This window comes from Paecilomyces variotii, assembly GCF_004022145.1.
Source record: "Paecilomyces variotii strain CBS 101075 chromosome Unknown C8Q69scaffold_4, whole genome shotgun sequence".
Taxonomy (NCBI): domain Eukaryota; kingdom Fungi; phylum Ascomycota; class Eurotiomycetes; order Eurotiales; family Thermoascaceae; genus Paecilomyces; species Paecilomyces variotii.
In genome coordinates this window covers 1,396,280-1,416,117 of record NW_021167143.1, presented here as the reverse complement: position 1 = coordinate 1,416,117, position 19,838 = coordinate 1,396,280, and the positions used below count along the sequence as shown (strand labels likewise).

General features: G+C 48.9%; 7 protein-coding genes across 7 annotated transcripts; 3 read left to right on the top strand and 4 right to left on the bottom strand.

The window, feature by feature from the left end:
- The first annotated feature begins 1,732 nt into the window (after positions 1-1,732).
- Positions 1,733-4,265, top strand: C8Q69DRAFT_241548 (galactose-proton symport). Its single transcript, XM_028626499.1, has 8 exons — positions 1,733-1,895; positions 1,954-2,025; positions 2,078-2,341; positions 2,397-2,516; positions 2,569-2,838; positions 2,916-3,652; positions 3,719-3,833; positions 3,904-4,265. Exons 1-8 carry the CDS (start codon positions 1,819-1,821, stop codon positions 4,175-4,177), a joined length of 1,929 nt encoding a protein of 642 aa, XP_028485995.1. The 5' UTR covers positions 1,733-1,818; the 3' UTR covers positions 4,178-4,265.
- Positions 4,266-5,216: 951 nt separating this feature from the next.
- On the bottom strand, positions 5,217-7,364 carry C8Q69DRAFT_241426 (hypothetical protein). Its single transcript, XM_028626497.1, has 3 exons — positions 6,172-7,364; positions 5,784-6,121; positions 5,217-5,727 (listed from the first exon to the last, which is right to left on the bottom strand). The coding sequence occupies exons 1-3, from the start codon at positions 7,217-7,219 to the stop codon at positions 5,320-5,322; spliced, it is 1,794 nt and encodes a 597-aa protein (XP_028485994.1). The 5' UTR covers positions 7,220-7,364; the 3' UTR covers positions 5,217-5,319.
- A 558-nt stretch (positions 7,365-7,922) lies between these two features.
- On the bottom strand, positions 7,923-10,005 carry C8Q69DRAFT_464918 (hypothetical protein). Its single transcript, XM_028630458.1, has one exon. The coding sequence runs from the start codon at positions 9,820-9,822 to the stop codon at positions 8,344-8,346; it is 1,479 nt and encodes a 492-aa protein (XP_028485993.1). The 5' UTR covers positions 9,823-10,005; the 3' UTR covers positions 7,923-8,343.
- On the bottom strand, positions 9,929-10,409 carry C8Q69DRAFT_241212 (hypothetical protein). Its single transcript, XM_028626494.1, has one exon. The coding sequence runs from the start codon at positions 10,302-10,304 to the stop codon at positions 10,035-10,037; it is 270 nt and encodes an 89-aa protein (XP_028485992.1). The 5' UTR covers positions 10,305-10,409; the 3' UTR covers positions 9,929-10,034.
- Positions 10,410-11,502: 1,093 nt separating this feature from the next.
- C8Q69DRAFT_506542 (peptidase C14, caspase domain-containing protein) lies at positions 11,503-12,866 on the top strand (the record flags this gene model as incomplete). Its single annotated transcript, XM_028632812.1, has 7 exons — positions 11,503-11,887; positions 11,942-11,986; positions 12,042-12,117; positions 12,170-12,266; positions 12,326-12,546; positions 12,603-12,727; positions 12,841-12,866. The coding sequence occupies 7 exons, from the start codon at positions 11,503-11,505 to the stop codon at positions 12,864-12,866; spliced, it is 975 nt and encodes a 324-aa protein (XP_028485991.1).
- Positions 12,867-14,469: 1,603 nt separating this feature from the next.
- On the top strand, positions 14,470-15,206 carry C8Q69DRAFT_241217 (hypothetical protein). Its single transcript, XM_028626495.1, has one exon. The coding sequence runs from the start codon at positions 14,580-14,582 to the stop codon at positions 15,165-15,167; it is 588 nt and encodes a 195-aa protein (XP_028485990.1). The 5' UTR covers positions 14,470-14,579; the 3' UTR covers positions 15,168-15,206.
- A 3,477-nt stretch (positions 15,207-18,683) lies between these two features.
- On the bottom strand, positions 18,684-19,061 carry C8Q69DRAFT_444082 (hypothetical protein; the record flags this gene model as incomplete). The annotated part of the gene is made up of 1 exon (XM_028628974.1): positions 18,684-19,061. One exon carries the CDS (start codon positions 19,059-19,061, stop codon positions 18,684-18,686), a length of 378 nt encoding a protein of 125 aa, XP_028485989.1.
- Positions 19,062-19,838: the final 777 nt, after the last annotated feature.

The following is a 19,838-nucleotide window of genomic DNA, read 5'->3' as shown; positions in this document are numbered from 1 at the left end:
ACGGCCGAAGAGGGACCGAATGAGGCCCGGCCGGTGAAAAAGCTTCTCGCAGAATCGGTCTGGCCTCCACAACCATTCCACTTGTTGTTGACCTTTATTTCTCCACATCCCCGCGCGAAGAGTTGTGACCCGAAAAGCGGAGTTATGGAGAAAAGAGAGATCAACTTTGTCCAAGCGAAAATCCCCGGATTTCCACTGGGTTCGATAATAATGATTCTACGTAACTATCCGATCTTACCTGCCATCTTACGTCGGAGTTTCCAGTATACCGACCGCATACGGATGTGCTCACGGGCCCGAGTTCAAGAGAGAACCAACCGGCTCACGGATCTTGCTGCCCTCCCTGCGAAGAAGCCGATTCGGGCGCCCTATAAAGCCACGAGGAGGAAATCTCCTGAGACCGCCATCGCGTGTCGATACGACAGTCGATTGAGGCTTGAGAAGACCGCTCAACTTAATTATTTTGCCAGGAAAGTGGTGATACACTAAACAATATCCGGACTAGTCCTGAGAAGCCATGAAACGTCCAAGCGCGAAGAGAGGGCAAAATAAGCCTGTTGGGACCCCGTCTGGATGGTCAATGCCAGATACCATGGACTGCTCGCGATAGAACTTTCCCCTTCTGTCTTAATATACCATATGATTGGCCACCGCGCAAAACTTGGCGCTTAGGCTTGTTCCTCCGCCGTGCAAAATATGAAGCTTTGCCAGCCGACAGCAGCGTGGCGCATTGACCCCTTGCCCGGAAAAGCGCTATTTCGTCTATATTATTCCAGTTAGTGACTCCGAGGATTGGCTAGATGGCGGAGTTCTGTATCTTTCATGCAAGATCGATCACTCGGAGTTGGCTAATACTGTGTGTCCGAGGAATGTGACGGGCAAGTCTCAAAGCAAAATAGCCCGTTACTGTACCGGATCGGGAACACAAGATTCTACTCTATTACGGCCTCGTGGCTTAGCCAGGAACTCCGAAGACCTTTATGCTTTGGGGATTTTGGACGCAACAGCCTTAGCTGTCTCTAGAGTATTCCTCACTAGGTTCCAACTTCTATCCCGACAGGGACCTGTCACTAAGGGACACTGATCCAAGGGAAAGCTACGCCGATGGCGAATCAACATCTACGCTTTTGGGCAGTTCATATATCTGCTAAACGCCGCTTCCCCAGCTCTGACGCTTCAACAAGCCGCTTTCTGACAAGGTTTGACCATCTACGGCCAAGCAAATCGTATCTACTCTCACTGTCCAGTGGCATCCTCGGATACACTGAGACCCGCCAAAGCGACAACACATGGCCATGGTTCTTGTTGAACCGGGAGCGGCTTGAAACGATGGGCATCAATTGACCGGTTGGTCTAGTTCTCCCCGACTTCTCCAGGTCACGCTTGTTTTCCCCATGGGCAACAGTTCGCCACCGGTCCGGCCCAGAGCTATGCCCGAGATGTCTTCAAAGCCGGTTCAAGCCTGCAAGGAATGCCGGCTTTGCAGCCATTTTCCGCTCGCAGAGCATCCAGCTTATTCTCTGGACCCGTCTGTGGGAGGGGCAAATGGTCTCAATGAGGAGATGTCTGACATGGAGCATGGCGTGTGGAGGTCCGGGTTGTGCGGGTACATAATTTCAGAATGGATGGCCGTTAGGTCTTTGTAAACATATATAGGTTGATCCGCACAACTACCAACCTGAAAATTTTCTAATATCCTCTTATATCACCTTTACTACCTTGTCCCCGCGCCGCAAATTGTCAGTGTGAACTTGCGCGGTGTTGTTTTGTGTTGCTTTTCTTTCAGCCTTACAGGGCCTCTTTAGGTCTCTTTCCATTATGGCGGAAATCGTGGAGAAGGACGAAGTCACTCAGGTTGACAACGGCGTATTTCCTTCGTCAAAGGGTCTCGATAGGTCAGTCCAAGAGCAATTATTTCCAATTGATATCCAATGACAGGCTAACATCCCACAGCGAGAGCTCTGATCATGACGTGGAACTTGCTCATCTCGAGAAGATCAACCTGAACAAGAATGTTTCAGCGAAGTAAGTTCATTTGCTATGGTATACTATGAAAAGTTCACTAATCCTCCTCTAGAATCAAGAACCCTTTGGCAGATCTCTCGAAGAAACAGGTCCTCAAGGATGTTGATGAGTTCGCCACCGAGTACCAACTAGATCACATCAGACCACTCCTGCAGAAGGGTGCTCTCGTCGCCAGAGACCCGGCTGCTTTCGAATCAGTGGAGGGACTGACTGAGACTGAGACCACTGCCATCCGTGATGAGGTCCTCCATAAGTGGAGACAGCCTAAAGCGCTATACTTTACTATTATTCTCTGTTCCATTGGTGCTGCTGTGCAGTAAGTGATGAGAAACCTGCAATATTAATCTAATCGCATACTTAACATTGCCCAGGGGATGGGACCAAACTGGATCAAACGGTGCCAATCTTTCGTTCCCAGATGCTTTCGGGATCCCTGATAGCCACGGCCCCAATGCGGAGCGTAATCAGTGGATTGTCGGTGTTGTAAATGCGTCAGTGCTAATACATTGAGTCCTTGCGCCCAGAGACTAACTCTCTTCATAGTGCTCCCTATATCTCAACGGCTCTCTTGGGTTGCTGGCTATCCGATCCACTAAACAACTGGTTCGGCCGTCGTGGTTGCATCTTCGGATCTGCTATTTTCTGCGTCATCTCTCCTATTGGATCCGCCTTCACCCAGACATGGCCTCAGTTGTTTGTGACCCGACTGCTGCTCGGTCTAGGTATGGGTATGAAGGCTTCGACCATCCCCATTTTCTGTGCAGAAAACACACCTGCCGCCATTCGTGGTGGATTAGTTATGAGCTGGCAGCTGTAAGAGACCCTTATTCATTTTTTTATTCTTTCTCAGTTTGTACATGCATTTCACTGTTACTAACCTACTCCTGCAGGTGGACCGCGTTCGGTATTTTCCTTGGTTTCTGTGCCAACCTTGCTGTCAAGGATACTGGTGCTATTTCATGGCGTCTTCAACTGGGCTCTGCCTTCATTCCTGCGCTTCCCCTTCTATTTGGTATTTACTTCTGTCCGGAATCTCCGCGTTGGTACATTAAGAAGGGTATGATGGCCAAGGCATATAAGTCACTCTGTCGTCTACGAAACACTGAGCTCCAGGCTGCCCGTGATCTGTACTACATCCACGCTCAGATCAAAGTGGAGCAGGAGATTTCAGGGCATAGCAACTACCTTACTCGTTTCGTGGAGCTGTTTACGATTCCTCGTGTTCGACGTGCAACTCTGGCCTCGTTTACTGTCATGATTGCGCAGCAGATGTGCGGTATCAACATTGTGGCATTTTACTCCTCAACCGTCTTCCAGCAAGCTGGTGCTACTACTACCGGTGCGCTGCTTGCCTCTTGGGGCTTTGGTCTGGTGAACTTCCTGTTCGCTTTCCCCGCTGTGTGGACCATCGATACCTATGGCCGACGATCGCTGCTGCTTTTCACCTTCCCACAGATGGCATGGACGCTTCTTGCTGCCGCATTCAGCTTCTACATCCCATCAGATTCGAAGGCTCACTTGGGTGTCATTGCCCTCTTCGTCTTCCTCTTCGCAGCTTTCTACTCACCCGGTGAAGGACCTGTTCCGTTCACTTACTCTGCAGAAGTATTCCCATTGTCCCATCGTGGTAAGTTCTGCTCCACCTCGAGGACTCTCGTTTTCATTTAGCTAATATTAATTACCTTATTTTCAGAGGTTGGCATGTCCTGGGCTGTGGCTACCTGTCTCGGTTGGGCTGCTGTGCTTTCGATCACTTTCCCACGAATGCTTGCTGTCATGACTCCAACTGGCGCTTTCTGTTTCTATGCGTAAGTTCACACTCACAATTCCTTATTTCATTTATTTATCTATCCTTAACATACTGACCTTCATTCCCAGCGGCCTCAACGTGGTTGCTCTAGTTATGATCTATCTATTCGTCCCAGAAACCAAGCAGCGTACTCTAGAAGAACTCGATTACATCTTTGCTGTTCCCACCAAAAAGCACATCCACTACCAGGTCTTCGAGGTCCTCCCGTGGTGGATTAACCGCTACATTTTCCGCCGGAACGTGCATCTCGAGCCTCTCTACAAGTTTGATCACGTCGCTACCGACGAGACGAACCAGGAATTGCGCAAGCACAGCGTTGTTTCCGCTCACGTGAAGGAATGAAAAAAAAAAAAAAAAATAGCGCCTTGAGCTTATCAACCTTGAGATTTTTTTTCCTGAGCGCAAAGGTAATTGATTAATTGTGGTTCTGCATATATTACATTATGAAAGGATACCGAGGCAGCCTGGCTTCTGTACCGGCGTCTATGTTATGAATTCTATAATCAGAGCTCTGCTATATGATGTTATGGGAAACACGACAACTCTTCCTGTCAGTTCCTCGAGTATGGTATTACATGAGGAAAAAGCAGGGTAGGGGGGACAGGGAGTCAGTCTACCTCATAATTGTTGTGTTGTGTGGTTGCAATCGGTCTCTAATAAACCGAGAGGGAACTCTACGAAGGTTACGGCTTGCGTTCATGGATGTTTGGCTTTTTTCTTTTCTTGTTCGATAGCTATCATTTTTCGGGACTGATATATATATATCTATATATGTTCTACTACCTCAGCTTTGGCAAAAATCTCGAGTCAAAATCTTGCTTGCGTAGTCTCTCAGCCGTAGGTATACCTCTTCGGTGGTCTTTTTGTAATGTGTATATATATATGAATTAGCTAAGGCGATGCCATCAAGATAATAAAGTAATCTTATGTTTTATTCCTGTCTTGCTTCCGCAGCAGATAGGGCACGTATGGCACGTGCTCCTGCTGCAAGTCTTGGTTGACCATACTTGATTATAGGACAGTCTAGAAAGGACATAAGTACCTAAGCGCGAACACGCGGGGTAATTTGCATTAGTAGCCACGAGGGACGCTACCTAGGTATAGTTATTAGGTCTCCGTAAGTAGGGCCAAAATAAAAAAAGGCGCGAAAGGGAACACGCGACGCCCAATGTAGAAATCATCCAAGTCTTTTTTGTTCGTTTGCTCACTGCGCAGAGCTAACAGGTATGTATCTAGAGAATATAGCGTAGAAGCAAAAAAATATAGGAGCCTAGACATATTCGCTCGCTAGGAGATCGAGTCAAAAAAAGGAATAAAAAAAAGAACAAGGCTGGGGTTCCCTTGTCTTAAAGCAAGCACTGGGGCCTGAAAAATAAGACTGCTCCAAACCCGACGGACGGATAAAAGGATATAAAAAAAGCAAAGCAGTCGTCTAGTGCCAACCAATTGGACCAGAAAAAGGAGAGATTGGACGCGTCCAAGAATCACAATTCTTCCTCGTCTTCCTCCTGTTTCGGTTGCTGAGTGGGTTGGGGTTGTCCCAGGCTACCACCAAATGCACTGGTTGCACTGGGATTTGCTCCACCATCAGAAACCTTTGATGATCCCAGGACCTCACCGATGTTGCTGGTAAGCCCGGAACCCATGCGCTTCAGTAATCCGTCCTCGTCCGCTCCGGATACGCTCGCTCTCTGCTTCTTCAAGGGGCTCCCGACAAAGGCACTATCCAGGGAATCAACTGCTGACTTTTTCGTTTCCGCAAGCCCAGATGGGATGCCAGAAGCGTTTGGAGGGGTCGTCGATACCGGTGGCGTGGAACCGGCAGCGGGTGTATTGGAATTTGTGGCATCACCCTCTCCACCAACAGCTTCCGACGAGTGTTGGCGTTTGAGCTATTCGATTTCATCAGTCTTCATGGCCCTGTAAAGTGGAAAGCTCATCTTCTCACCTTGATCTTCCGCACACCCTCCGCAAGCTCTCCCTGGCGCCTGAGCTCCTCAGCAGTAAGCTCCACATCCGCATCTTTCGCTTCCTCATCCTCAGCCTTGTGGATTATTAAATCATCATCGTCGTCGTCATCACTATCCATGTCGCTTGCGCTGGACTTCTTTGACTTTCGCTTCCCTTTGTTGGCATCTTTGTCTCTGAAGTTCAGGAAGCCGACTGTGCCACCGGGCTTTAGTGGGCCAAGATTGGAAAAGTCTGGCTGTAACGATCGCCTCTTCGTGGAACCAGGAGTGTCTTGCGACTTTGGATCTTTGAGGATGCCCATCTTCTGCAGTTGGCCTAATGAGCTCATTAGCGCGGATCTTCGAACCAAATCATAATACACTCACGTTCTCCTCGATACATAAACGTAAATATAGCATATGGCTTGTCTGTCGGATCAATTCCAGTGACTGTCTGGGTACTGATGGTCTTGGGGTCGAGCGTTTTGGGCTTGGCGAAACTGGTGGTATGGTCGATATCCGCATCTGCTCCTCCCCCTTGTCCACCTTGAGAATCATCGTCGTCGTCGTGAGCATCGAATTGCGGAGAGTATTCTCCCCTCTTGATTTCCCCAGATGCTAGTACTCGAAAGAGCGCGACCTTGATTTGACCAGTCGTTTCCGGAATTGGATCGTCATCAGAACCAGATAGCGACGACATATCATCGTCAGAGAGACCCTCTAGCGGTGATTTATCGTTGTTGCCGTATCGCATGACGCCTTTTCCGTCAGCGGTAGATTTCCCATCCATTTCCATCTCACCGTTCCCCTCTGCGTCGCTCTCGGCCTTTTTCTTTTGCCGATGTCTCTCTATCTTCTGTCTCCTTCGCTCAATCTTGGCGGCAGCATCCTTGCCTTCGAGATCAAGTCCGTTGAGCCATCGCTCGAGACCGACTTCACGGAATAAAAACTCGCGCTCAGCTAGACCACCACCCTCCGACTCTGGTACACTGACCCATCTCGAGTTGACCCAGGTCTCCTCTCCCCTTCTCAGTAATGTCGCCACTTCCTCCTTCTGACGTCCGTCGAAATATATGTAAGCGGCCACGGTTTCGTTCGGAGAATTGGTCAATGGTTGATAGGGGCCTATGATCGGGCCATACTTCCCCCGCTCAGCCGTCTGTCCAGGAAGTCCACCCACTACCTTGGGCTTCGGTGACGGGTTGTCCGGCGTGGGTTTCGGGGTGGAATAGGGCACGTTCTGACCAGGGTTCAGGAGCGTGATCGAGATGGCAAAAGTCGATTGCTCGGCTTTCCCTGCATCGGAGATCTTAGGGGGAGGGACTGGGATGTAACAGGCTATCCGCGACGCCCGCGACTGGCGCTGAACCGAGTGTTCGGGGAGGGGCCCCTCAGGAGTGTGTATGCTGACCGCAAGGCCCTTGAAGCACGGCATGGCGGTGCGGTCAAGGGAGCAGCACCGTGTGTATTAGGGACCAGTCCGAAGATTTCTGTGGAGTGGTGCTAAAAGGGGCGGAGATCTGTTAACCGCTCCGTGGGAAGGTCGGGATAGATGTTCCGATCGACGGGATCTGACTCTCGAATATTGATGGCTTTGGTATGCTATACACTACACTGCGCAGGATGGATAGATTCAGAGATCTCAGATGAGAGGCATGCGACAGAACTCTGAGTTGTCTCTTTGGTTAGCATCCGAAATCGATGCTCTGTCAGTACGGGAAGTACATCTGGTATTGTAGAGGTATCCACATACACACAAACACACACACACATGCACACACACACTGCAGGCCAGGTCCAACGCCACAGCTTAGCTCTGGGCTGGGATTTCAGTGTAAATCACTGAGGCTGTCAGCTCACAGACAATGCCACGAGGACACTTAGTGGCAGCAACACTCGATGGCGGGGATGGACATGGGAAAGTTGCTGTGTCTCTCCGCTTGCTTGTGGTCCACAGTTTGGGTCACGCTGAGTGCCGCCACGTGATGCACCTTATTGCCCGCCTTCAGTGTCCTTTTGGGCTTAGTCCATAGACCCCACCTTCACCGCCTGCCATATCGGTCACCGCCGATTCAGCGGATCCCAATCCATTCCGTCAACAATAATAATAATGGAGTTGTTTGAGCTTCATCAGGATTCAGAAGATGATAATAATATGTTCTATTTCCACTCACAATATGCGGTGTGCCCTGAATACCATATTTACACATATGTAGTCAGGTGACTCATAATCACGCAGCCTCCATCTTCTTATCAGGAACCATCTATCTTTCTTGGCATTATGCTCGTCCCGAGATATAGAATACATAGTACGGTAGATAGACGGAATGAGTGGAGCTATCCGGTTTAATATCGAATTCCATACGTGGAGAGTATCTTGAAAATAGAACACTTAACTCTTACATTGGCATTCTAGTCATTGTCAATCGTACAGGACAACCGCCACCACATCATTTACCAGAAACAGTGTCTAGGTCTAGTCATTATATAATTACATACAATAAGGGACCCTGCCCAGTCTATATTTCTCGATCTGCCTCCAGGGCTGCGCTCACTTTCTCAGTGCGCGGTTCTCCCTCCCGAATAGTGACGGGAGTATACGTAGCATCCCGCCATCTCCAAAAGAAACCTTTCCATATATTCGAAGTGCAACGGGCTCTCTTGGATGATGAACCTCTTTGCAAGTTCCATCGTCCTAGACAGTGCCCGCTCGTCCGCATCTAACAATTCGCGCGGTGAAATCGAAAATTCAGCTTCTGGTTGTGATTCCGGATAGAAAAGAGCTCTCCAGTCAGCGTGTTTGAGGAGATAAAGGCAGAAGTCGTCAAAAAGGTCATGGTCGAAGATAAACTGCAAGAACGAGTCCATCGACTCCGGGTTTAATATGAGTCCAGGGATCGCTTGATTAGGGTCTTTCAAGAGAAGTTGGTTGATGGCAACGATGTCTTCCAGCTTCTTGAGGACCGGGGTGTCCTCTATTCCGTGCGAGGTTTGGACGATGAACCGGTCATACCCGATGGTCTTTCTCCAGATATAATTGCACAATATCTGGGATACTATACAAGGGATCAAAACCACATATCCCCACCACATAGTGGCAGTCACCATACCAGCGGCGCCACCGACGAGGGAGGATATGCCACTGAGTGCATGGTGCCGTTGCATCATGTGGAAACGGTCGGTCATCCGAAGCTTCACGGTAGCTGGTAGGGCCTCCCTCGTTACTGCCTTAGCATGCCGGTGGAGGCGGGCGCACAGGTAACCGGTCCACGTAGCATTGAGAAGGCCAAACACTACGCCTGGTGCATTTCCGATATAGCCTGACAATAAATTACTGGCGTGGTATACGGATTTGTTGGTGCCGCCAATGGCTAGGAAAGTACCAACAGCAACGATGACTGCGGAGGTTCCCAGGAGAAGATCCATCATGAATCGATCAACGAATTCACTACCCAGCTCTCTGAAATCAATGGACAGCCAGCTATCCAAGTCTTCCTGGGTGAGCATTTCCAGTTTCTCCTCGTCTTGTTGAATGGTCGTCTGTTTCCGTGATCGTAGGAATTCTCTTTCCTCTCGCAGGAAGCGGATATTCATCCAGCTCCGTCCCAGGTCTCTGAAAGCAAATATGCTCGTAAACAGAGCGACTGTTCCGCCTATCGCCATCAAAGCGGTTGCGAAATGTGGTACTGGGGTAGTATTCCACACGTTTGCGGCGAAGTCTCCGCAGTTGCCAAGCTCGAGGAACCCAACTCCTAGCAGAAGATTGTTACGCAGTTTGCGCTGATGGGTCGGAGACAAGCCGTAGCTGCCACGCTTTGTTCTTGTGAAAATGGCTTTGTGGTCGAGCAGATATCCTGACGACTTCTGTGCCTCGATACTGGGCGTAAGTGGCGAAGGCTTTGCCTCATCATCGATCTCAGAGTTCGGTCGCTGGTCAACAGTTGAAAGACAGGACAGCGGTGTCTCTGTTAGGAGCTCTGCGCTCGATTCCGAGGGTACCGCCGTTTCAGGATCTGTACCCCCATTTCGTCCTTCCATGGGAATCTCGTTTCTGTTCCTGTGATGCGCAGCTCATGTAGAGTGATCCTGAGGACGGTTGTTCTAGGGACTTCTTGGGTCTGCCCGCGCGGGTAGGAAGATCAATGGATCCGACTTCTCCGTAGCCACTAATTAACAAAATAGTACACTGGAAGCGGAAGTCGCTCCTGGGAAGGCTTGTCTAAACAAAGAAATCGTCAGTTCTCTGATTATCATTGCACGGTCCTCAAGCAGGTCCAGACTTGGAGTCGCACGATCATCCCGGTATCTTTTAAGAAATAGCGCTGTGGGGAAAGCTTCTGGAGTCCTCTAGAGTCTAGGACTCTAGATAGACTATTTATGGGCTCCAATTTGCCTATTGATCCGGACACCTGAGGTAACGACGCGGTTATATCGTCGACAGTCACCGATCCCGAGTTATCGAATGCCAAAACGGCGTGGCACAAGGACACAGGGCTGAGCGATGACAGGGCCAATGGCATATCAGTATCGAGGCCAAAAAAGACGCCATCTCATCTCAACTTTCTTGTCTCCTTCGCATCGCTTAGTTGTCAACTCTTGGATGACGAAAGAGAGCGGAGCGCCTAAACCGGTTCAAGACTTGCTAAATGTTTGGGGCCGATAGGGCAGAGAAGGTCGCGGAGACTAGCTTGTGGCTAAGCTCTTCTAGCGTTGAAGCTATCCCGAGTACTCATTGAGTCTCATTCTGTGTGTGCCGAGGAGACACAAATAATGATGGTATTCCCGCGGTGGACAGCTGTTCGAGAAGCATAAAGGTAGATAGATAGTCCATTGGATGTAGATATGAGCCATCGAACTGTCGCTTTTGGCCAGCAAAAGTACCAAAGACCATGCGTCTAACAGTTCGGCATCGCCGTGAGCGAGAGAGGAAAAGAAGCGAAACATCTCTCTCAGCCCCGCCAACGTGACTGATCATCATCAAACCGCTGTCGCTAGCGATGTTCGCGTCCGCCAGTTTTCTCGACGTTTCAGCCAGCCCCGGGCGTCCGGTTGGACCATCACGCCGGGGCTGGCGGTGAACGGTCGCTCTCGATTCTGGAGATTCTGGAGATTCTGGAGATTTTGGAGTCTCTACTGGTTGTTTCTGCCGCTGGTGCAGTTTGGTGTAGTTTGGTGTACACTATCGGCACATATAATAATCAAGAAGAACGCCATCCGCTGTCACAATGAAAATGCCACACTACTGACAGCGGCTTCTCTCACGACAATCGCGTTGCAGAAACTGTACATCCCACAGAACTCACCCCTTTACAACTGCCCCTCCCCATCAGCCATCCGAACGTGCCAATTCTCCTCTCCACGCCCGTTCTATGTACCTTCCCCCGCGCGCACCACCTCCAACTGGCTGGGCCAGCTGTCCTCCACAGCAACAATGGATTCCCGCGCAGCAGCCCTACTCGTAAGCTAGACACACCTCGAATGTCATTGTTCCTGGTGGTTTTTAACAGCGGGACTCCAGGTATGAGAGACGAAGGCCAACTGAGCCGGTGATTACTCCCCTCGGCAGTTATCAATATCAACACCCACAACCACAACCTTATCAGCGGCCCGCGGAGTCTCATCACCGCCGCCGTCGACGCCCATCCAAGGGGCACAGTGCAGGCGGGCTTTACATCAGTAAGAAGAAAGAATATACAGACATTAAGATCCATCGACTTCATGACTAAGAAAATCCGAATAGACACCCCGCCAGATCTTCCTCCTCGTCCGGTACGGCCCCCGGAGGGCGGCCAGAGCTTTGGCCATGGCGCTCCCTCCAGCTACAAGTTTCAGTATTCGAACTGCACCGGTCGCCGGAAGGCGCTCTTGATTGGGATCAATTATCTGGGCCAGCCAAACCAACTGAGAGGGTGCATCAACGATGTCACGCAGATGTCTATCTTCCTACACAACGTCCACGGTTATCGAAGAGAAGACATGGTCATCTTGACCGATGATCAGAGGAATCCCATGAGCCAGCCCACAAAGGCTAATATCCTGAGGGCAATGCGATGGTTGGTCCAAAACGCGAAGCCCCATGACTCGCTCTTCTTTCATTTCTCGGGTATGGAGATGCACACACTGAGGTGGGAAACGACGGCTTGCTAATACGCAACAGGCCACGGTGGACGCACACCAGATCTCGACGGAGATGAGGACGACGGTAAGCCCTGGGAGTTCAACTGGGTATATCGCAGAATCGATGTTGACGAAGATAGGTTTTGATGATGTCATATATCCTGTGGATTTCCGCGTTGCGGGCCACATTGTTGATGATGACATGCACGATATCATGTAAGATGAAGTGATCGGTGTTTGGAGTTGTGGCCGCTGACCATCGAGGAAGGGTCCGCCCTCTACTGCCGGGTGTTCGACTTACAGCTCTGTTTGATGCGTGCCATTCCGGAACGGCATTGGACCTTCCTTTCATTTATTCGACACAGGTTCGATTCTCTCCTAGCCAATCACTTTTTCCCTCTGCCGCGTACTGACTCTGCCAAAGGGTGTGTTGAAAGAACCAAATCTGGCCAAGGAGGCAGCCCAAGACCTGATCTCCGCCCTAGCTTCGTACGAGAAGGGTGATATCGGAGGCATGGCAACGACTGCCATTGGATTTTTCAAGAAAGCTGCGATTGGGACCTCTGCCCGCGAGCGGTGCATGATAACCAAGACCTCTCCTGCGGATGTGGTTATGTTCTCTGGTTCCAAGGACACGCAGACATCGTGGGTCACCCAAGCTTAAGCTATTCGGAAACTCTGTCTGACGACGCTTTTGATAGGGCCGATACCTTCCAAGCTGGAGAAGCTAGAGGCGCATTGACCTGGGCGTTTATCAATGCCTTGAAAAAGTACCCACAGCAGAGCTACCTGCAGCTATTGAATAGCCTAAGAGGAGAGCTCCATGGTAGATATACCCAAAAACCGCAGTTGAGCTGCAGCCATCCCTTAGGTATTCATATCTCCGTACTTCGAAAGACGAGTTGCTGTTGACTTGATGGCTAACATGTGGCATGGCAGATGTGAATCTACTTTTCGTCATGTGATATGAATATACGACTCCCAATGCGGCACTGAATGCGTCATGACTTACGGTTTGTACTGTACTTTTTAGGCGCCCGTGGCATTGCCAGGAACTTTCCTATATTGAAAACGATACCCCCTGTTGTCAGGTCCGTGTTCATACATTATGTGTGATATAAGTTGATAGATAGGATCGAACGCTATTTTTGAACTTGGAATTTACTGTTACTTTATTGTTAGATGTTTCTGTGACGTGCCAGTTGTACAATGCATTTTGTTTTGGCCCTTGACTAACCTCATTATCACTGCAGACGCAGTTGTCATACTTGCTCTCGACAGGCTTGCCCGATCTTTATTTGGGAAGCATTGCGAGTGCGGTGTTTATAAACTCTATGATTATTGTTATGCACTGTGAGACCTTCTGCATTATTGCTATGAGTTTTGATATGGACTAACGGTCCAGTTTAGTCCGCCGCGATCAGATAGCGGATCCTTCGGAACCTTGCCTATAGGGTTTCTGCAGGGCCAGGATGTTCCGTCTGCAGGAGGTGGCAAAGTTCGACCATCTATGGTATGGTAGAGTACTTGAAGCCGTGGCTCGATTAAAACACATTATTCGTAGATGGAATAATTCTGACTGGACCCTAGCATGCGGTGACTCGGTGAGAGACAATAATGTGGGGTGTTCTGATCTCGAGTTATGGTATGTCTCTTTCGGCGGTCTTCCAAAGGGCCGACGCTAACAGAAAATTGTTGCAATGTTGACAGGTCTCGCACTTCTCCAGACTCTTGGATGGGGATAACATTTATTCCGTATCTTCTACAGGGAGGATCATCATTGACTCCGTACAAATTATTCCCCGGACAGCTTAGGATGTTGTTCCTGTCAATTGCCAAGCAGGGGATTGAAGATACTATTCGCGGAGGGCAGCGGAACGATCCTCGTGGCGAAAAGATCAGCACCTATTGACTGCCGGGAGCCCCATACTATTTCTGATCTAGGAACCAAATCTGATCGGTACTTCTAAACTGTCTGGAGTTTGGACATCTCTTTTCCAGAGACAACCATCCGCGAGAGAGAGAGACAGGAAGAAGACAACAGACGAATGCACTGCGCCTCGTTCATCAGCGCTGACGCGGAGAGATGTATGGCAGAGTAATATGGTATACCAAGAATAGCCGCCTCTGGTTTGTGTGGACGACGGCCACAACAAAACCACGCAGAAAACTCCGACTGAACCGAGCTCGGGCCTGAAACAGAGCGCAGCTAAGAAGCTTAGTGAAGTCTCAACGGTGGAACACTATGAGGCTTGAGCGGAGCAGTTCGTGCGTTCTCGAAATCTCAGCGGTCGCCCTTGACAGCCGCGTCATCCGAAGAAGCCCTACTCGTTCCCGATATCCGACTTTGGGGGAACGGTTCGTTTAGTAGGTCGTCAACAGAGCCAAAATCTGTCGTGCTCTTGCCAGCATTCTGAACATCATAAAAAAAATATGCGCGGCATTGAGAGTCGGTCATATTAAAGCCTTAGCTCTTGTCGAAGCTTTGAACCCCTTAGTTTTCAGCGCTGTCGATCCCAATCTTATGCCATAGTCGACCCCGTTGACATCACAGCGCGCTTGGTCTTTCTCCTAAATTTTGATCCTTATCTCTTTCTGTCGCTCGTTCTATCGATCTATCTATTCATTTATTTATCTGCCTATCTGGTCGATTGTTGTTATCTGACAAGGATACACCCATGATGCTTTCCCATTCGGTCTCGGACAACCATATATACATCGAGGTCTACGAAGATGCGCCTCTGCCGCAACCCCCTGCCAGCGACACCAGCTCGAATAGTCAAAAATGTCCCTCTCCAAGCCGCTACTACTCCACTCCGCTGAATGCAGACATTCCTGACTCGACTCCCTTGAAGGTCTATGGCCTCAAGCAGCGGCCGCCGTCGATTATCGACCAAAAACCACCGAAACTCTTTAGCAGGCTTTCAATGTACGCATTTGAGGAGGGAAGTCAGGAGAAACTACCATTGCCGCGAATCCCCGGGTCCCCAGTCAAGAAAGCTGCATCAGTGATCGAGCTCCAAGCGACTCCTACCGAACCGTCACCTCCTTCGAGATCCCTGGCTAGACGGCCATCTGTGCTCTCTTTCGATATGCTCTCTTCTTCCCATGGTTCTCAGGAATCCGGTCCCCCTTCTCTGAGAAGGATACAGAGCAGACTATCCTCCTTTCGCTCTTCTACTTCATCTTCCCGGCCCGACAAGAGACGTTGGCTATCGTTCAAGAAGAGGACCGCAACAGACCCTGAGTTGGCTGGAAGAATCTGAGCATCCCAACTTGGGCGGAGTGCCCGGAAAAATCTTAAAAAAGAACTATCATTAATTCTTGATACCCACACATTCATTTCATATCTCACCAAAAAGGCGGTTCGCATTGCATAGCGTTTTGTGTACATTGATTTCGCATACCGGGAAGTCTCGAGGGCGGAGGAGAAAGAAACTAGGATTAATCAAGAAAACACAAGAAAAGAGAAAAGGCAAAGAGAGTGGTGGACGGAACATCTCATCTCATCTCATCTCATCTGACTGAAGACATGTCTTATAATGAAACGATCCATGCAAAGTGGAACAGAGTAACGACAGCCTCGACAAACTCAGGTCCCGTGGTCATACACCTAAGCTCGAAGACATATTCCGCTCCTTTTACGGTTTCCAAGCGTTCGCATTATTCGCATCTTTTGGCTTGATTTTACAGCGTTTTGTCGGTAGGTGCTGGATCATCCTGCCTAATTCTGTTTCTCTCTTCTACGGCATTCCTTTACTGAATCAACAATGAAATAGCGACCGAGCAGAGTTGTCACATGTTTTTCTTTTTTTTGACTCTTTTTGCGCTCTTTGATCACCGCATTGTACATATTTCTTGGTTATATGGGTTATATCCATAGCCTATTTTAATTGATAATGAAAGACTACTTTCTCTTTCTGACTTTATTGAGATTACAAAGACCCGTCTTCAGCTCCCCGGAAAGTCGCTCAAATTTATCGCAGGAAAGCTCCGTCGATTACCGATAGACCCCGGACTCCAAAGAAAGAATGTCTTTGTGACTGGAAGTACTTACAAGAGGATTCGATTCGCATATAATAACTCCAGATTCGAAGAAATCTATTGAACCTCACCCACAACACACAACTATATACTCCAATTCTATTTCCCGCATGGGCAATTCCTATCCCTCTCCTTGATAATAATCATTAACTATGACTGCTCCCCGAAACTTACTCTATATAGCAATCACTCACCTGAGATCCCAATTATACTTCTCCTTTCCGACCTACAACTCACCCTACCCAAGAGTTTCGAAACCACAAACGCCATCCGTCAAAGACAGACCAATCACAATCTTGACTAAACCACTCGCCAAAAGCAAATACCGTCCGATACTGAATCCCTTCGAATACCCATCCCTCACTCCACAAGATTACTTCAAGCCGGTCACGAGACTCATTAAACAACAACATCAACGAAAACATCCATTCCGCACGACATCCTATTGTCCCGATTGGTGTTTCGCTACAGGTCACTCTTTACTCATGGGTAGGTATAGAGATGTGTCGGATTGGAAAGTCAATCGGACTCGGAAGTGGATTAGGGAGCAGCAGCGACAGCGACAGAAACAGCAGGAGGAGATGGTGATGGTGATGGAAGCATGTAGTGATGACGTGCAATCGCAATCGCAATCTCTGCTATCATCTCCTTTCTATTCTGCAGAGTCGTGTAATTCCGACGAGACATCTCTCTCCGACCACGATGATTTTTTCGACTAGATAGATATACCTACCTACCTGTGAGTGTCAATGCGTCCGGCCATGATAACTTCCGGATTATAGACGCACTACCACCAATGTCTCAGACGCCTACCAATAGTTAAATTATTCCCGATCTTCGAAAAAGGTGACCATGACAAAATCAATCCTCGATGGACGCACTCTCCTTCAGCGCCGATCTCTGGATGCTGACAGTCCTACGCAATCTCGTCCATTCACTTCGAGATCCTGATCTCCATCTTCCTCCTCGCATGACATATCCTCGTCGAGCACGCCGAGAAAAAAGCAAAAAAGAAGACCCCAAAGCCAGCGAAACAAGAAATACACCTACATACCCACCCACCTACCTACCTACATAACCAACTAAGATGGACATTTTCAATTTCGCCATTAGTCTAGTATAATCTCCACCGGGGACTATCAATCAAGCTTTCCTATTTCATCATTCGATTTTTTTTTCCCCCGTCAACTTGCTTATCTATCTATCGTGCCCCTACCTGTACATTCATTCGACAGCAAATACCAATTCTCGGGAAGACCCGGATTGGCAATTTTCGGTCAATTCTTTTCCTTTTCCGGATTTAATTTAATGAGAAGTATATATTTTGTTTTTTGACGTTTTCGGATAAGTTTGGTTTTCTATATTTTATCTCTTTCATATGGATATACCTATGTATAGTATAGTATAGTATAGTACATTGATATCACCAGCAGGGACGATAGTTAATATACCATAATATGGTGCACCCTCTTCACATGGTTTCTGTTTGGTTTGGTCTGGTCTGGTCTGGCCTTCCTAGTCTAGACTATTGGAAAAAAGCTATTTAAGAAAAAGATGAGCGGATTCGCCTCCCGATGCTTAACACATGTGATGCTCAATGTACAGTCCATTAGAGAATCCCGCATTCCTCCGGGAAGAAAGAAAGAAAGAAAGAAAAAGAACATCGCAGACGGAGAAAAAAACATTGAATAACAGACTCCCATCACCATATTTGCCCAAGGGAATGTCAAATTACTTTTGACCGTACTTCTCTGCTCCTCTTTCTCTTCTTCCATAATGAATACGTGATATCTCCCGATTTGACGTCAGGGGGGATTTTAAACGACGATCAATGCCGTCTTCTAGTTAGAGCGGGCGTAACCTTATTTATTTTTTCTGGGTAGATAGAGTTTAATTGACCTCCATACTGGTAATCTCTCATCCGCTCATGAAGAATAACCTCGGGAATTGGCTCAAGATAAAGGGTTCAGAAGTGTAGGCATTACGTAATGTGCTTTTTCTTGCCTGGACCTGTCGACCTGTTTACATGTTTACATGTTTTGGTGAAGTAATAATATGGAATGTGCTGGATGGATCGACTGTTGTCGTAGAACCTGTTTAAGGTTAGATGGATCAGGATTTGTAATTATCTTGGCCAATTGCGTTGTTTCCGGGTAGAAACACAATGACCTTCTATCTTGGAACGTCTCTCGCATGAAGCTTTTGCATTAAGCACGACACTCTTCCAGGCTGCCACTATCATCTGTAGAGCAAATTGATCCCATCTACCAGTAGCTCACATGGCTGAACTTCGATGTTCTGAGTAAGGCGTGCATAGAAAGAGAGATAATAGGCGATGTCTCAAGAACAGGGGATATTTCCAAACGGAAATGGTACAAGAAAAAAAAGGTATCAATATATGACAGAGTTGAGAGGCATCGCAAGGAAACAAAAATGAAAAAAAGTCCGTCGATAGGCCAGAGACAAGGAAGGACAACCGAAGCCCGAAGTCAACGGACGACGCCGCATCAACACGCATGCCACCTTTTTTATGAGTTAAAAAGGAATTGTCTATGTCAGAGACAAGAGACTGCCGAAAGGATAATAGCCCGAATTAATCGTAAGGAAATCCTCTACAGCAATATACTGCAGGATCCGTCATCGTCATGTCTTCGCGTGAGTGGTGTCGAAAGCTGATCACGCCGTGTAAGCCCCAAAACGCCAGGAAAGAAAGAAAATTCCACACGAGGTCCGCTCCATTATAAAGAAATGCCTTCTAGGTCGCGCATGACCACAGCCATCTGAGCCCGCTTTGCAGCTTCTGCAACAAGAGTAAAATCTCTCAGGAACGGTGCGGTGGCAGCAGCACCTGCGCGCTCAGAGGGCTGAGCTGGCACTGAGCTGGGGGCATGATGCTGGCTGGCAGAAGGCTGCATGCCATGAAGAGTCTGCGAATTCGTTGTCTGCGACTGTGACTGGCCCCAAAAGATCGATGTCTCGTTGCCTGACGGCGAGGGTACCGTCGTTGATTGTTTACGAGCACTCATACTGGAGAAGGGCTGTGACATCACGGAGGCCGAAGTTGCAGCAGTAAGACGATCACTGCTGGTGGAGGTAGACGGAACGAACGAGGCCATGGCGGCGGCAGTGTGGGCAGCAGGATGATTAGAGGAACGGAGATTGTAAGGAGTTCTCAAGTTGCGGTCCATGAAGTGTAGGCGTGGATGTCCGGACGGTAGACTAAATAAATATAGGCCGGCTTCTGCAAGGTCACGCAAGATTGACCAGCCTTGTGGGGGTAAGACGACCTTGCGGAACCTGGAGAGCCGCAAGGGCCAGAGACCTATCCTGGCTGTGAGAATAATCTATGAAGCGAAGTATCGTTCGCTGAGGGCTGGACAGTGGTGACGAGTTCCGATGCGGCTCGGGAAACAGGAAGATACTGAAAGCAGATGGACGATGGCCACTGTGGGGAGATAGATGACCGAGATCAGGAGAGAGAGGACAGTAGGAGATGATAGGCGTGGGGGGTTTCCGATGTCAAGGCGGAATGACGTCCAGGACGTAAATATGCCGGGATAAGGGAGCCTTTGCACAGTCGACCGGATGCTGAAGAACGACGAAAAGGAACAAGAATCCTCGTCCCGAGGATTCAATTCAGACAGGACTGGACTGCTTCAAGAAAAGACAGAACTGCGCTGGGGAAATCTGGAGGAAAAAGGTGGAGAAGAAGAGCAAGAGACATGATGGAGCACGGGACGAAGGGAACAGCGAACCGCCGACAAATACCCGGCTGTGTATTCTGTCTGTATCTCGGCTCGGCCCCCACGGGGATTGCTGCGGATAACAGGCGTAAGATCGGTAACAGTACGGTATGCGCGGTGGTCGGGGAAGCCTCGGTCAGCGGCATCACG

Excerpts from the sequence above, each read along its gene's own strand:
- C8Q69DRAFT_241548 (XM_028626499.1), top strand. The coding sequence starts at position 1,819 with ATGGCGGAAATCGTGGAGAAGGACGAAGTCACTCAGGTTGACAACGGC. Across the intron at positions 2,026-2,077 it reads AACAAGAATGTTTCAGCGAA|AATCAAGAACCCTTTGGCAG; the intron begins GTAAGTTCATTT and ends ATCCTCCTCTAG. Across the intron at positions 2,517-2,568 it reads ATTGTCGGTGTTGTAAATGC|TGCTCCCTATATCTCAACGG; the intron begins GTCAGTGCTAAT and ends CTCTCTTCATAG.
- C8Q69DRAFT_241212 (XM_028626494.1), bottom strand. The coding sequence starts at position 10,304 with ATGCCATTGGCCCTGTCATCGCTCAGCCCTGTGTCCTTGTGCCACGCC.
- C8Q69DRAFT_464918 (XM_028630458.1), bottom strand. The coding sequence starts at position 9,822 with ATGGAAGGACGAAATGGGGGTACAGATCCTGAAACGGCGGTACCCTCG.
- C8Q69DRAFT_241217 (XM_028626495.1), top strand. The coding sequence starts at position 14,580 with ATGATGCTTTCCCATTCGGTCTCGGACAACCATATATACATCGAGGTC.
- C8Q69DRAFT_241426 (XM_028626497.1), bottom strand. The coding sequence starts at position 7,219 with ATGCCGTGCTTCAAGGGCCTTGCGGTCAGCATACACACTCCTGAGGGG. Across the intron at positions 6,122-6,171 it reads GTTTATGTATCGAGGAGAAC|GCCAACTGCAGAAGATGGGC; the intron begins GTGAGTGTATTA and ends TGAGCTCATTAG. Across the intron at positions 5,728-5,783 it reads AGGGTGTGCGGAAGATCAAG|CTCAAACGCCAACACTCGTC; the intron begins GTGAGAAGATGA and ends GAAATCGAATAG.